Source organism: Saccopteryx leptura, chromosome 11, assembly GCF_036850995.1.
Source record: "Saccopteryx leptura isolate mSacLep1 chromosome 11, mSacLep1_pri_phased_curated, whole genome shotgun sequence".
NCBI classification, from domain to species: domain Eukaryota; kingdom Metazoa; phylum Chordata; class Mammalia; order Chiroptera; family Emballonuridae; genus Saccopteryx; species Saccopteryx leptura.
This window is the reverse complement of record NC_089513.1, coordinates 5,896,275-5,913,607: the sequence shown is the minus strand read 5'-3', so window position 1 is coordinate 5,913,607 and position 17,333 is coordinate 5,896,275. Positions and strand designations below refer to the sequence as shown.

At 41.3% G+C, this 17,333-nt stretch overlaps 1 protein-coding gene across 3 annotated transcripts in view; it reads right to left on the bottom strand.

Moving 5' to 3' along the window:
* The window catches only part of RTTN (rotatin), a 117,941-nt gene that overhangs the window by 77,411 nt on the left and 23,197 nt on the right, over positions 1-17,333 (bottom strand). For 2 of the 3 annotated variants that reach the window (XM_066352589.1, XM_066352590.1), the window contains 6 exons: positions 15,706-15,918; positions 14,711-14,823; positions 13,273-13,399; positions 2,494-2,619; positions 1,471-1,587; positions 229-368 (listed from right to left, as the gene is read on the bottom strand). In XM_066352589.1, the coding sequence (XP_066208686.1) occupies positions 229-368; positions 1,471-1,587; positions 2,494-2,619; positions 13,273-13,399; positions 14,711-14,823; positions 15,706-15,918 (836 nt within the window). Of the gene's footprint in view, positions 1-228; positions 369-1,470; positions 1,588-2,493; positions 2,620-13,272; positions 13,400-14,000; positions 14,084-14,710; positions 14,824-15,705; positions 15,919-17,333 lie in introns of those variants that run through there. The other variant, XM_066352591.1, reaches the window with a different exon arrangement.

Below are 17,333 nucleotides of genomic sequence, written 5' to 3'. Positions count from 1 at the left end.
CATGGGGCGGACCACAGTGCCAGGGGTGTCCAGAATGTTTCAGGAGAGCACCCCAAAGCCCTGGCCTGCCTCTGGGGCACCCACCAGTCTCCTCTCTGTATAATACGGGGACCGCTTTCCCTCACCGCCCTCAGCTCTGTTCTGTGCCACACTGAGACAATCACCACTGACGTAACGCCTCTTAACCTGCTCCCACTAAGCCCTCCCATGAACCCCGCGGGAACTCACGCTGGCTTCTTCACCAGCAGGAGCCGCAGCACGGACCTCAGGCGAGCGGTGCCAGGAAGCATGGCCTCCCCTCCCTCGGGTCGCGCCTTGCTCAGCAGGAGGATGCAGTTACCCAGGGGGTCTTCCGTGTCAGCATAGCCCTAAGAGATGTCATTCAAATGCCATTACTGTTTGATCATATACACTTTTTACATGTTTTAACTTGAAAGTAAGAATTGCATTGACTTGTCAGGCAACTCATAAATTTCTTTTAATTCAGTTGAAATGCCCCTTTTCAAACTAACCTGCATGAGGTTAAAAGCCTACCTAAAATGGTCTTCAAAACATGCCATTGACCAAGGAGCCTCAGCCCCGGCACCCTCCCCTGGGACCCCCAGATAATCACACTGAGACAGGGACTCTACAGGTCACACACACCCCACCCCCCGTGACTTTTTCCACCCCTCCCCCACAGCCTTTTCCTTGCCTCTCCCTCTCCCCTGAGCTCCCAGGGCCCTTCCTTTGTCTCTGTAACTGGTCTCCTGAGCCCATTTCTTCTAGGCTCAAATCTCCTACCTCTGTGACTTTCTAAGTAAACATCCTCTTATAGTTTGAGTCTTGGCTCTGAATTCTTTCTTAGCCAGAACTCAAGTAACCGAGGTGCAGACTGACTCCACCAGTCTAACACTGGTGCCATTTTGCAATCAACATCCCCAAAGGACAAAGGTGGAGCGCAGCAGACACACCTGCGTGGACTCGAACCACACGAGCCTCAGAGCCCAAGGCCCCGCTCCTGGTCCACAAGGACCTTTCCTCCACGACTGCTCCTACAGGCTTTGCCACCTCCGCCTCCTCATCAGAGGGGGCAGAGACCCGAAATCCCTCGCTCCTCTAACACCCACAGGGACTGCTGGAAAAGCTGCTTCCTCGCGTTTATTAAGGGAACACTTGGGTCACCCACATGCATAAAAATAACTGATGAAGCAAGTTCGGTCGTGGGAAGGCTACGCAGAAGCCCAGAAGCCCTCACACACACGAGGCTGAGCTCCGCCCCCCCCCCCCCCCCCAATCGCTGCGAAGGCCTGCAGCTCCCTGACCCTCCCACCCAGATGCGTCAGGTGCACCGCGGTCAGCTGTCCTGGGCCCCTGCCAGACAGAGGACAGCCGCCCACCTCCTGCTCGCTCACCCACGGTGCCACGCCCACGTGCGCATCCCGCCCACCGAAGACGCGGCGGGAGTGGACACTGCGCATGCGCATGTACCTGCAGCACTGGGAGCAAGGGGCACAGTGACTCCATCAGCTGGTCCCAAGTCCGCACCGGCATCATCAGCCGCCCCTGCAGCAGGTACAACAGGATGGCCTTGGCCGCAGTGGTCACCTGTCCAACAACAGACACACACCCGACAAATGGGGGGCCGCTGAGGCGCCGGGTGCCCCCGAAATGCTTGGTAACGAGCGGACAGGCGCAAAATAGCCACCCCTTCCCACGTGGTCCCGGCCCTGCCGCAGCGGCCACACCTGCTCCCCACTGCTCCTTCCCCAGGAAAGAGCCTGCTCCTGCCTCTGGGGCCTGCCTTCCGCCGAGTGACATGCCCCTTCACGCAACAACCTGCTAAATCCAACCAGTCTGCTCTGCGTCTTGGGTGACAAACCTAAGTACACAGCTGCATCTGTCCTGTATTTTGAGTCAATTTTCTTTAACATTTCTTTTTATTTAAACAGCTGGACTGGCCCTGGCCGGTTGGCTCAGCGGTAGAGCATCGGCCTGGCGTGCAGGGGACCCGGGTTCGATTCCCGGCCAGGGCACATAGGAGAAGCGCCCATTTGCTTCTCCACCCCCGCCCCCCTCCTTCCTCTCTGTCTCTCTCTTCCCCTCCCAAAGCAAAGGCTCCATTGGAGCAAGGATGGCCCGGGCGCTGGGGATGGCTCCTTGGCCTCTGCCCCAGGCGCTACAGTGGCTCTGGTCGCCTCGGAGGGGCAGAGCATCGCCCCCTGGTGGGCAGAGCGTTGCCCCTGGTAGGCATGCCGGTGCATCCCGGTCGGGCGCATGCGGGAGTCTGTCTGACTGTCTCTCCCCGTTTCCAGCTTCAAAAAAATAAAATAAAATAAACAGCTGGACTGAAGCGACACATCACAGACACATTTCTCTTCTGTTTCTCATCACGCCCTCCAACAACCTGCTAAATCCAACCATAGTAGTATCCTTCTATTAGGATACTACTGTGACTTAGCTGAGTACCTAAAGAATGACACAGTTCCTGCACTCGCTTTTCACACGCCCTACCTCGTTATTGGGTTCCTGAATGCCGAATGCAGAGATTTCATACAGAACTTTCGGGTGGAGTAGAAAATGAATGCCGTTACAAAAGGAAGCCACAGGTGTTCCAACATTATGGATACCTAAACATTCCTGTAAATAAAACAAAAAGTTTTTAAAAATCACTGACATAGATTTTTCAAAAGGATCCTTCTTTCTTTTATTTAAAATTATTTCAATTCCAATTTTAGCTTTCACTTCACTGAAACTTATTTTACATAGAGAGGATGATAAAAGATTCTCCGGACCAACTGTTTTTGAGTCTGCATGAGCTACGTATTGTTACTTTCTTCCATCAAGCAGAGTGTTGATAACTTAAACTACTGAGATAACCAAATATCTTAACTTTTTCAGGATGATAGGCATAAAGAAAGTAAGTACCGCCCTGGCTGGTTGGCTCAGCGGTAGAGCGTCGGCCTGGCGTCGGCCTGGCGTGTGGGGGACCCAGGTTCGATTCCCGGCCAGGGCACATAGGAGAAGCGCCCATTTGCTTCTCCACCACCCCCTCCTTCCTCTCTGTCTCTCTCTTCCCCTCCCGCAGCCAAGGCTCCATTGGAGCAAAGATGGCCCGGGCGCTGGGGATGGCTCCTTGGCCTCTGCCCCAGGTGCTAGAGTGGCTCTGGTCGCGGCAGAGCGACGCCCTGGAGGGGCAGAGCATCGTCCCCTGGTGGGCAGAGCGTCGCCCCCTGGTGGGCAGAGCGTCGCCCCTGGTGGGTGTGCCGGTTGGATCCTGGTCGGGTGCATGCGGGAGTCTGTCTGACTGTCTCTCCCCATTTCCAGCTTCGGAAAAATACAAAAAAAAAAAAAAAAAGAAAGAAGAATTAAAGCAGAACTCAAAGAGCTGTATGTGGACCCATGTTCATAGAAACTCTGGTTACAATAGCTAAGAGATGGAAATAACACAAATATCCAATCAACAGATGAATGGATAAACAGAATGTGGCATATACAAAGAACAGAGTATCATTCAGCCTTAAAAAGAAATGCAATGCTGATCTGTTATATCATGTACAAACCCTGAAGATACTATGTTAAGTGAAATAAACCAGACACAAGAAGACAAATACATCTCGCATGTAGATGAGGTACCTAGAATAGTCAAATTCAGTTAGAAAATAGAATGAATGGTGGTTGTCAGGGCCTGAGGGGAGGGGAAATGAGGACTTACTGTTTAAATGGGTAGAGAATTTCTGGAGATGAATAATGCTGATGACTGCACAACAATGTGAATGTACTTAATACCGCTACTTGCACACTAAAAAATTATTAAAATGTAAATGTTATGTACATTTTACCATGATTTAAAAAAAATAAATGAGACCTAATTAAAGAAAGAAAGAATGTACTGAATGACAGCACTGAAGAACTCCATGCAAACAAAACAAAAAGAGGTAGTGGAAAATATAAAAGAGAGCTTAAAAGCCACAAAGGGGAAAAGAAGGTCTAACATCTCATGAGAGTTCAACATGGAGAAAATAGCAGGATTAAGAAAAATAACAACTGAAACTCAAAAATCAGCAGACGTGAGTCTTCAGACAGAAGAATGCTAAAAAAAAGTAATTTTTAAAAAATGTATATAAAGACATTGTTATGAGACATAAAAAAGATCTTAAAACCAACTAGAGAAAAAATACAAATTAACTATACTTTGACAACAGACTTCTCAACAACAAGGACAAAGCAATATCACTAAGTGCAAAAGAAAAACAGTTAATCAATAATTCTATATCCAGCTAAACTATCATTCAAGATTAATGTAAATAAACTATCATTCAAGAGTAAGATAGGATGATGTCAGAGAAATGGCGCCGTAAGGAACAATAATGATAAATCTCCCCCAAAATTCAACAAGATCTTCAACCAGAAACAGAAAAATCTATCCTTGGAGCCTCCAGAAGTTCCACGCTAAACGCAAAGGTATGATTGAGCGAAAAATTAACTAAATATATAATCAACCCCAAAGGAAATAAGGAGGAAGAAACATTCCGCCTTCTTCACTAACCTAAATAAGGGTTGCTCTCAGTGGGAACTGAGAGTATAAGAACTAAGGCGGGCATAGGGTGTGAATAGAACCAGACTGTGGCACAAACGTCTGAACCAGGCTGTGGCACGAACATCCAAGCCGAGGAAAAACTGTGCTTGTGGCAACCCAGTCAACACAAGCTAACGCTCGCGCCAAACCCAAACAAAGAAAGGCAATTGGGACAGCCATTAACCCCGATCTCCTGGTCGGCGGGCGCAGACAGTGGGTAACAGACTCCTCCTAGAGCCCCGGGAGTGGGCAACCATGTTACCGGACAGAGGGGCAAGGTTAGAGGACTTTCTGTGGGCCAAAACAAAAGTCGTGGGGTAGCCCTTGCGCCCCGAAAAGCAGCGCATGGGGAGTGAGTGGGAGCAAAATTTCCTATGTTCAAACTCTTCCGTGCAGGCGGGGCGCCTCGCACAAAGGGAGAGGCGGCCGCCCTGGTATCCTGGTTGGCGAGCGCAGAGAGTGGGCGAGAGATTCCCCCGAGAGTGGGTGCCCGTGTTCCCGGATAGAGGGGCCAAGTCAGAGGCCTTTCTGTGGGCCGAAACCAGTCTTGAGGTCGCCCTTGTGCCCTGAAAAGCAGCACGCGGGAAGTGAGTGGGAGCAAAATTTCCTACACTGGAACTTTTCCGTGAGAGGCGGCTGGCCGGATATCCTGGTCAGCGAGCACAGAGAGTGGGTGAGAGATTCCCCCGGGAGTGGGCGCCTGTGTTCCCGGACAGAGGGGCAAAATCAGAGGTCTTTGTGTGGGCCAAAGCCCCACCTGATTATACTAGCGGCTCTGACTGACTGAGCCTTACCCAGAGCCCTGTGCTGAGTGGGAATAGAGTGGGGATTTGCCAGCTCTTTGAGCCTCTTACTCTCCAGGCAGAGGCAGTAGCAACCCCATGGCTGGATCAAAAGGCTACTAATTCAGGAAGGAAAGACTAGGAGAGAGGCTCCGGGAATACAGACTCTCTCATTGGCAGAGCCTGCAAATGCTAATGAGCCTCGACTGCCAACGAGACTGCAGTCCAATATATGACATCACCATAGATACTTATCAACTGCAAACCTCTACCTCAGCCTACCACAGGGGCAGAACCCGGGGTACAGAGTCACCAACCAGGAATAGGGAGAAAAAAGAAAAAGCAAGAATATAACCTCTCAAAATCAAGAATAATCCACTGACTTTGTAACCTATACCATTTAATGATATTTGTTCATTTGTTTCTCTTATTTTCTTGTCTTGATTATTTTCTTCCTCTTCCAATTTGGTTTAATTCTCTGCCGGTCTTACTCTCTCCTCTCCTTGAACTACACTACCCATAAGTGTTACATCGCTCATTATCTTTTCTTTCTTCTTCCTTTCTCTCTATGAGGGTTGCACTCCAAAACCCTTAACTCTCTCTCTCTCTCTCTCACTCTCCTTTTATTTTTTCTTCATTTTGTGTTTTCTTCTTTCTTTTTTTTTTCTCGCTCTATATTAGTTTCTTCTTTTCTCCTTTACTTTTCCTCTCATTCAATCCTCAATCACAAACAAATTACTTTATCTGGAACTCAAATATTTCCTTGTGAGGCTTTGGGAGTTTTTTACTGAGCTTTTTTAACTCACCAGCAGTGCTCCCAACCCTGGCTCTCCATTTTATCTAGTTCTTGCTCCACTAAATACAATAGTAATTTTTTAATTTTTTTCCCCTTTTTCCTGTTTCCCTCTTATTCCTCTCATATCTCTTAGTCAACCATCACCTAAAAGCAAATCATTTTATTCTTGACCCAAATTTTTTCCTTTTTTGCATTTAGTGGGTCCATACCCTCTTTTTTGCCCCTTTATCACTTCTCCCCAACTCAGGCCCTCCATTATAGGTAGTTTTTTTTCTATTTAGCACAATATAATTCACAGTTCACCACATGATTTTCTCAACAAGGAGGGGAGAGGAGAGGAGAAGAAAAAAAAGGGGGAGGGGAATAATAATTATTTTATTTATTTTTATTTTTTTAACTTTTTATTCTTTATTAATTCTCATTAATACTATCAACAAAACCACCCTCAGATGCCATTAAGGAAAAGGTAATTGAATATCATGGATACAAAAGACAGAGAGGTAGCACAGATAGATGAGGAAAAATCTATGGAGAAAAAATTAAATATATTGGAAACCTTGGAGCTAAATGACAGAGAATTTAAAATAGAAATCCTAAAAATACTCAGATATATACAAGGAAACACAGAAAGGCAATTTAGGGAGCTCAGAAAACAACTCAATGAACACAAAGAATATATTACCAAGGAAATTGAAATTATAAAAATAAATTGAGCAGAGATGAAAAACTCAATTCACGAGCTGAAAAACGAGGTAACAAGCTTAGCTAATACAACAGACCAGATAGAAGGTAGGATTAGTGAAACAGAAGACAAGAAACTTGAGGCACAACAGAGAGAAGAAGAAAGAGACTCAAAAATTTTAAAAAATGAGAAAGCCTTACAGGAATTGTCTGACTCCATGAAAAAGAATAACATAAGAATAATAGGTATATCAGAGGGAGAAGAGAGAGAAAATGGAATGGAGAACATATTCAAACAAATAATAAATGAGAACTTCCCAAGCCTGTGGAAAGAACTAAAGCCTCAAATTCAAGAAGCAAACAGAACTCGGAGTTTTCTTAACCACAACAAACCTACTCCAAAGCACATCATAATGAAATGGGCACAAACCAACGACAAAGAAAAAATTCTCAAGGCAGCCAGGGAAAAGAAGAATACGACATATAAAGGAAGGTCCATTAGATTATCATCAGATTTCTCAACAGAAACTGTACAACCTAGAAGAGAGTGGACCCCAATATTTAAAGTCCTTAAAGACGAACTTTCAGCCACAAATACTATACCCATCAAAGCTATCCTTCAAATATGAAGGAGAAATAAAAATATTCACAGATACAGAAAAGATGAGGGAATTTATCATCAGAAAAACCCACACTCCAGGAATTACTAAAGGGGGTTTTCCATCCAGGTACAAAGAAAAAAACAAAACAAAACCACAAGTAAAACTCCACCAAGAACACAATAAAACCAATTTTAAACTGTGACAACAACAAAAAAAGAGGGGGGAAGTGGACGGAGATTAAGAGTAGCAAAGAATGATGGAGTGTAAAAGTACTCACAAGATAATGCACTACAATGAACAGGGTAGGAACCCTTTTCATTACTTAATGGTAACCACCATTGAAAAAACCACCACTGAAGCACATGATTTCAAAAAGATAGCAACAGAGGAAAGATGTATGGAATACAACCAAACAAAAATAAGATAGAAAAACGAAAGAGAAGAATCAAACAAGACACAAAACTAACAGAAAGCAATCTATAAAATGGCAATAGGGAACTCACAAGTGTCAATAATTACACTAAATGTAAACGGATTAAACTCACCAATAAAAAGGCACAGAGTAGCAGAATGGATTAAAAAAGAAAATCCAACTGTATGCTGCCTACAAGAAACTCATCTAAGCAACAAGGATAAAACCAAATTCAAAGTGAAAGGCTGAAAAACAATACTCCAAGCTAATAACATCCAAAAAAAAGCAGGCGTAGCAATACTCATATCTGATAATGCTGACTACAAGACAGCAAAAGTACTCAGAGATAAAAATACTCATTTCATAATGATTAAGGAGACACTTAATCAAGAAGACATAACAATTCTTAATATATATGCACCAAACCAAGGAGCACCAAAATATATAAGACAGCTACTTATTGACCTTAAAACAAAAACTGACAAAAATACAATCATACTTGGAGACCTCAATACACCGCTGACGGCTCTAGGTCGGTCATCCAAACAGAGAATCAATAAAGATATATTGGCCTTAAACAAAACACTACAGCACCTGGATATGATAGACATCTATAGGACATTTCATCCCAAAGTGACAGAGTATACATTTTTCTCCAGTGTACATGGACCATTCAAGAATTGACCATATGTTGGGCCACAAAAACATAAGCAAATTCAGAAAAATTGAAGTTGTACCAAGCATATTTTCTGATCATAAAGCCTTGAAACTAGAATTCAACTGCAAAAAAGAGGAAAAAAACCCCACAAAAATGTGGAAAGTAAACAACATACTTTTAAAAAATGAATGGGTCAAAGAAGAAATAAGCACAGAGATCAAAAGATATATACAGACAAATGAAAATGACAATATAACATATCAGAGTCTATTGGATGTAGCAAAAGCAGTGATAAGAGGGAAGTTCATATCACTTCAGGCCTACATGAACAAACAAGAGATAGCCCAAGTGAAACACTTAACTTTACACCTTAAGGAACAGGAAAAAGAAGAACAAAGACAACCCAAAACCAGCCGAAGAAAGGAGATATTAAAAATCAGAGCAGAAATAAATGAAATAGAGAACAGAAAAACTATAGAAAAAAATTAATAGAACAAGGAGCTGGTTCTTTGAAAAGATCAACAAAATTGACAAACCCTTGGCAAGACTCACCAAAGAGGAAAGAGAAAGAACTCATATATACAAAATCCAAAATGAAAGAGGAGAAATCACCACGGACACCGTAGATATACAAAGAATTATTGTAGAATACTATGAAAAACTTTATGTCACTAAATTCAACAACCTAGAAGAAATAGATAAATTCCTAGAACAATACAACCTTCCTAGACTGAGTCAAGAAGCAGAAAGCCTAAACAAACCAATTAATAGGGAAGAAATAGAAAAAACTATTAAAAACCGCCCCAAAAATAAAAGTCCAGGCCCAGACGGTTATACTAGCGAATTCTATCAAATATTCAAAGAAGACTTGGTTCCTATTCTACTCAAAGTCTTCCAAAAAATTGAAGAAGAAGCAATACTTCCAAACACATTTTATGAGGCCAACATAACCCTCATACCGAAACCAGGCAACAACGGCACAAAAAAAGAAAACTACAGACCAATATCTCTAATGAATACAGATGCTAAAATACTAAACAAAATACTAGCAAATCGAATACAACAACATATTAAAAAAATAATACATCATGATCAAGTGGGATTCATCCCAGAATCTCAAGGATGGTTCAACATACGTAAAACGGTTAACGTAATACACCATATCAACAAAACAAAGAACAAAAACCACATGATCTTATCAATAGATGCAGAAAAGACATTCGATAAAATACAACACAATTTTATGTTTAAGACTCTCAACAAAATGGGTACAGAGGAAAATATCTCAACATGATAAAGGCCATATATGATAAACCATCAGCTAACATCATATTAAATGGCACAAAACTGAAGGCTTTCCCCCTTAAATCAGGAACAAGACAGGGTTGTCCACTCTCTCCACTCTTATTTAATATGGTGCTAGAGGTTCTAGCCAGAGCAATCAGACAAGACAAAGAAATAAAAGGCATCCATATCAGAATAGAAAAAGTAAAGGTACCACTTTTTGCAGATGATATGATCCTATACATCAAAAACTCCAAAGAATCTATAAAAAGACTACTAGAAACAATAAGCCAATACAGTAAGGTCGCAGGATACAAAATTAACATACAAAAGTCCATAGTCTTTTTATATGCCAACAATAAAACATTTGAGAACGAACTCAAAAAAACAATACCCTTCACGATTGCAAAAAAAAAATAAAATATACCTAGGAATAAATATAACAAAGAATGTAAAGGACTTATATAATGAAAACTACAAAGCATTGTTAAGGGAAATCAAAAAAGATACAATGAGATGGTAGAAAATTCCTTGTTCTTGGATAGGAAGAAGAAATATAATCAAGATGGCCATATTACCCAAAGCAATATACAAATTTAATGCAATTCCCATCAAAATTCCAATGACATTTTTTAAAGAAATGGAACAAAAAATCATCAGATTTATATGGAACTATAAAAAACCCTGAATAGCCAAAGCAATCCTAAAGAAAAAGAACAAAGCTGGGGGCATTACAATACCTGACTTCAAACTATATTATAGAGCCACGACAATCAAAACAGCATGGTATTGGCAGAAAAATAGACACTGAGACCAATGGAAGAGAATAGAAAGTTCAGAAATAAAACCACATATATATGTTCAAATAATTTTCGATAAAGGGGCCAACAACACACAATGCAGAAAAGAAAGCCTCTTCAACAAATGGTGCTGGGAAAACTGGAAAGCCACATGCAAAAGAATGAAACGACTACAGTTTGTCCCCTTGTACTAAAATTAATTCAAAATGGATCAAAGACCTAAATATAAGACCTGAAACAATAAAGTACATAGAAGAAGACATAGGTTCTAAACTCATGGACCTTGGTTTTAAAGAACGTTTTATGAATTTGACTCCAAAGGCAAAGGAAGTAAAGGCAAAAATAAATAAATGGGACTACATCAGACTAAGAAGTTTTTGCTCAGCAAGAGAAACTGACAACAAAATAAACAGCCAACTAAATGGGAAATGATATTTTCAAACAGCAGCTCAGATAAGGGCCTAATATCCAAAATATACAAAGAACTCATAAAACTCAACAATAAACAAACAATCCAATAAAAAAATGGGAAGAGGACATGAACAGACACTTCTCTCAGGAAGAAATACAAATGGCCAACAGATATATGAAAAGATGCTCATCTTCTTTAGTTATTAGAGAAATGCTAATCAAAACTGCAATGAGATACCACCTCACACCTGTTAGATTAGCTATTATTAACAAGACAGGTAATAGCAAATGTTGGAGAGGCTGTGGAGAAAAAGGAACCCTCATTCACTGTTGGTGGGAATGTAAAGTAGTACAACCATTATGGAAGAAAGTATGGTGGTTCCTCAAAAAACTGAAAATAGAACTACCTTATGACCCAGCAATCCCTCTACTGGGTATATACCCCAAAAACTCAGAAACATTGATACGTAAAGACACATGCAGCCCCATGTTCATTGCAGCATTGTTCACAGTGGCCAAGACACGGAAACAACCAAAAAGCCCTTCAATAGAAGACTGGATAAAGAAGATGTGGCACATATACACTATGGAATACTACTCAGCCATAAGAAATGATGACATCGGATCATTTATAACAAAATGGTGGGATCCTGATAACATTATACAAAGTGAAATAAGTAAATCAGAAAAAACCAAGAACTGTATTATTCCAGACGTAGGTGGGACATAAAAACGAGACTAAGAGACATTGATAACAGTGTGGTGGTTATGGGTGGGGGGCACAAAGAAAACTAGATAGAAGGTGACGGAGGACAATCTGACTTTGGGTGATGGGTATGCAACATAATTGACAAGATAACCTGGACATGTTTTCTTTGAATATATGTGCCCTGATTTATTAATGTCACCCTAGTAAAATTAATTAAAAAAAAAAAGTAAGATAGGCCCTGGCCGATTGGCTCAGTGATAGAGCGTCGGCCTGGCGTGCAGAAGTCCCGGGTTCGATTCCCAGCCAGGGCACACAGGAGAAGCGCCCATCTGCTTCTCCACCCCTCCCCCTCTCCTTCCTCTCTGTCTCTCTCTTCCCCTCCCGCAGCGAGGCTCCATTGGAGCAAAGATGGCCCGGATGCTGGGGATGGCTCTTTGGCCTCTGCCCCAGGCGCTGGAGTGGCTCTGGTCGCAACAGAGAGACGCCCCGGAGGGGCAGTGCATCACCCCCTAGCGGGCAGAGCGTCGACCCCTGGTGGGCGTGCTGGGTGGATCCCGGTCGGGCGCATGCGGGAGTCTGTCTGACTGTCTCTCCCCGTTTCCAGCTTCAGAAAAATACAAAAAACAAAAAAAGTAAGATAAAGTCAAGATGTTTTCAAACATATACCATCAGTCACAGACTGTCATAGAAAATACTGCAAAACTTATCAGTAAGAAGTATACTGAACCTAAATATTTATCAATAAATAACAAAGTATATTCAAACTAAAGGGCAGTTAAGATGAATAAACCAGGTAGACCTAAAACCCTCTGCTTACATGAAAAGAACAGACAGCAAAAACATATGCCCAGTATAAAACAATTATATATTTATCATTTATAAAGACATGTACATACAGTAAAAACACATAAAACAATGAATGGGAAGGATAAACACAAATGTTATAAATATGGTTATCTTGGTGAAGAAGGGTAGAGAAAAGAAAGAAGCTTCAATTATAATGGTAATATTTTTATTTCTCTGAATTAAAAAGGATCAGAAGTAAAAATGGCAAATGTAAACATTGCAAGAGGATACTTCAAGAGTACAAGGACACATACTTTTCAATACTGTCCTATGTGTGATATTATTTTCAACATTGAAACAGGTAATATTCTATGCTGAAACATTTTATAATTTAAAATCACAGAAAACAAACGTGTTCTAAAAGAAAAATATCACTAAGAACACAGACCGCGAACTATATCACTTAAGCCATAATAACCTAAAGCTCGCTCTTCCTGAACACCGAGACCACATTTAAATACCTGGTACTTTTCCTTACAATTTCCCACCATTAAATTACACAATATAAATGTAATTCTTAATAAAACCTCTAATAAAGCAATTGAATTGCTGGACTTACTAAGTTAAAGGAATTTAATAGTACACATTTCTTAGAGTTGACTAATAATTGCCATCTATTTTTATGATAATATTTCTTTTATTTCATCCAAAAAGTCAAGTAATTTAATTTTGGAGTTATGAAAAGAAAATCCAGTCAGTTCACACACCCCCAAAAAGCACACAGATAACCCACCTTCACAATCTCCAGACAGCACTGGTAAGTGTCAGCTCTCACTTGCAGCAATGGGTGAGACAACATACGCAGAAGCACCTTCTGACTTTCCCCTTGCAGCAGTGGACTGGCCTGCGCCGACTGCCAGCTGGTAAGAAGATAAAACACCCAGACCTCTAAGGCTAAGAAATCGGCAAACAAAAGTTGAAAAGCATGACGGAAGGAGGTTCTTGCTATTCCAGTTCCTCTAACTGAAAATCCAGTCAACTAAACCAATATTAGTGTTTACTCAAGTGCACACTCAAGGCAGAGAATATTTCCTCAGAGTTCAAAATACACCCAAAATGTCTTTTAAAAATCTATACTTGGAATGTTGACTGCTACAACCATTATGGAAAACATATGGAGGTTGCTCCAAAAATTAAAAATAAAACTACCATGTGATCCGGCAGTCACATTTCTGGGTATATACCCAAAGAAAATTAAAGCACTGTCTTGAAGAGATATCTGTACCCCCATGTTCATTCCAGCGTTACTCCCGATAGTCAATGTTTGGAAACCACCCAAGTGCCCATCCACCGAAGAATGAATAAAGAAGTATTTTTAATACGGTGTGCACATACAATAAAATATTCCTCAGCCTTTATAAAAAGGAAGGAAATCCTTCCATCACATGGATAAACCCAAAGGACATGATGCCGAGTGACGTAAGCCAGACACGGGAAGGTAAGTGATGCATGCTGTCTCACCTACATGTGGATCTATAGGGGCCAGACCCAGCAGCCGAGAGCAGAATGGAGACTTCCGGGGGCCAGAATGGGGAGACGGAAAGGGTAGAAAGTTTCAGAATTGCAACATGAGCAAGTTCTGTGATCTAACCTACTGCATGGTGACTGCAGTTAACAATCCTGTGTTGTAACTTAGTATTTGTTAACAGAGATCTTACATGTTACTACAAAAAATAAAATGGTAATTATGTGAGGTGAAAAATAAATAACAAAAACCCAGACTTAATTGACATTTACCATTGAACTTGCTCTTTCTAAAAGCACTGAACATACTAAGGGCTAATAGGAATCTGCTCCGATATCCCCAAATAAATTCACTAACCATGATGCTTTCCAAAAATCGATATAAGAAAAAGGAACTAATGAAACTTACATTTTAAAAAAAAACCTCAATTTACCTTAGATATAAAAATCCAAGGATTATTCACTTTAATTACAGCATGACATTTTTAAAGTTTGCTCTTGAATAAAAGTCAACTGTCCTAATGAAATGGTACATATAAGTTTAAAGGTCAGACACATAAAAACCAATTTAAACTTAAAAATAATAGAATGACAAGATTTAAGACCAATTTCATTTTCATCGCATCTGATTTCTCACACACACACACACACACACACACACACACACACATACCTATGATATAACCATGTAAGAAAGAATACATTACATCTTTGAGCAAACACGGACAATTTCCTTGATTAGGGGGAGATGCTGATGATAGGAGAAGCCACGCACGGCTTGGTCTGCCAGCTCCACCAACTCCAGGAGGTTCTGCTCTCCCTGAAAGATAAGGCAAAATAACATAAATCAGAAGAAAACAGTAAATGTCATGTTCATGTACAAAATTCTCCACAGCTAACTAAGCAAAATTAGATTATTTCTAATTAGAGACTTAATTAGAGACTCTAATTAAGACACTGCTCAAAAACAGAATGCTCACTTTTGCTTAAATCCATTTTCTCAAACAAGTATCTAAAAATGTCAGTCCAGGCCCTGGCCGGTTGGCTCAGTGGCGAAGCGTCAACCTGGCTTGCAGGAGTCCCGGGTTCAATTCCCGGTCAGGGCACACAGGAGAAGTGCCCATCTGCTTCTCCACCCCTCCCCCTCTTCTTCCTCTCTGTCTCTCTCTTCCCCTCCCGCATCCAAGGCTCCACTGGAGCAAAGTTTGCCTGGGCGCTGAGGATGGCTCCATGGCTTCTGCCTCAGGCACTAGCATGGCTCTGGTTGCAGCAGACCAACACCCCAGATGGGCAGAGCATCGCCCCCTGGTGGGTGTGCCAGATGGATACCGGTCGGGCGCATGCGGGAGTCTGTCTGACTGCCTCCCCATTTCCAACTTCAGAAAAATAAATAAATAAAAATAAAAAAATTAAAATGTCAGTCCAAGAAGAAAAATGTGAAGAAAAATCCCTAGTTTAATATTAAATATTAAGATGCTGAATATAATTGCTCATTTTTTAGTATCACTAGTTTCATAAATACACACCATTCATTTTCACACTAGTCATTTCTTACTTGACTGATAACTGACCACTCAGTAATCACGTATTCCTATGTCTAACAACTCAATTGTTATATGTTCATCGATTTGAAAAGTATAGGTTACACTTTCGAAATATTTTATCAAAAGAATGTAGAAGAGACATTAATACAACTTTTTACCTCCTTCCCAACATCAGACAGAAAGTTACAGGTACACTCAATCGAGTAAACAGCCTCCGCAGTCCGCTTGTAAATACTGTAGTTTTCAGAACTGAGCTGTTCCAAGTAGGCTACGACAGCTTCGTGGATACTTGGATATTCCAAAGAAAGAGGCATGTCCAAAGAAACCAGAAATAATGCCGCTGACATCGACTCTGGTAAAACTTGGCTGGCCTTGAGAAATTTAAAAAAAGAAAATTTTTTTTTTAATTAATGAAATATTTTTTAGATAAACATGGTAAACTATACTTAACGTAGTTCAACTTTCTTAGTCATCCTCTATCACAAAGTCTATGTTTCTCTACAGAAAACTCTGTCCACCAAGACATCATCTAGCTGGATGCTTTTATTCCATATGACTGTTCCATGCCCAGAGTATTGCAAGTCCAGAATTCAAGTCTCTCCCAGAGCCTGGCACATGGTGCCCCCTTCTTCCCACACCACACCCAGAATCCCTCTGCTGCTCAACTCGAGGCATGAGGCCTTTTCCTCTCTGCCGGCTGTATCTGTGCATGCAGATCACCAAAGCAATGCACCCACCTCCTGAGGACAAGAGCGCCTCCCACCACAGCTGAGCGAGGAGCCCAGGGCTCAGTGAGTACAAACTGCTCGGAGTAACACTGAATCAAGTATAACTAAAGACTGAGTTGAAAACAAATTGACCTTTATTTGGTTTTGTCTGTATTTTAGAAGAGGAGGGAGAAATCCAACATAATCTTTAAAATAGTTCTAAGACACTCAGAGAAGATTGATCCTTAATTAGTAGAAAATCAACAGGCACAAATGAAATATTATGTGTTATAACCTTAAATCAATTGATTTAAACTAAAGCAACTGTTTGTTGTTAATAATTCTAGCTTTATGACAGGATTCTCTGCATCAATAAGAAAATAAAAAAGATTAAAAATTTAACACTAAGAGAAAATCATTTGGAAGAGCTCACTATTATAGCTGAAATGCTGTGTTTATTAAAGAAGGTTTGGTCAAGATTTATTTCATAGATAATCTACTTTAAAGATAACCATTAACTGTCTGAAAGCCTAAGATTAAGAGGTGAATCAGCTAAACAATTTTTTGTTATTGTGACAGAGACAGAAAGAAGGACAGATAGGGACAGACAAGAAGGGAGAGAAATGAAAAACATCAATTCTTTGTTGTGGCACCTTAGTTGTTCATTGATTGCTCTCTAATATGTGCCTTGAGGGGAAGGTCACGGGGCGGGGGGGGGGGGTACAGCAGACCCGAGTGACCCCTTGCTCAAGCCAGCTACCTTGGGCTCAAGCCAGCAACCTTTCAAGCCAGTGACCTTTGGGCTCAAGCCAGTGACCATGAGGTCATGTCAATGATCCCACGCTCAAGTCAGTGACCCCACGTTCAAGCTGGATGAGCCCCCTCGCTCAAGCCAGTGACCTAAGGGTTTCAAACCTGGGTCCTCTTTGTCCCAGTCCGATGCTCTATAGACTGTGCCACTGCCTGGTCAGACTAAACCATCTTTTTAAATCCAAATTGCTAAGTAAGTATCAGAAATTGTAAGAATCAAGTGTTTAGTTACTAAGCATGGAAAAAGAAAATCCTGACTATTAAGACAG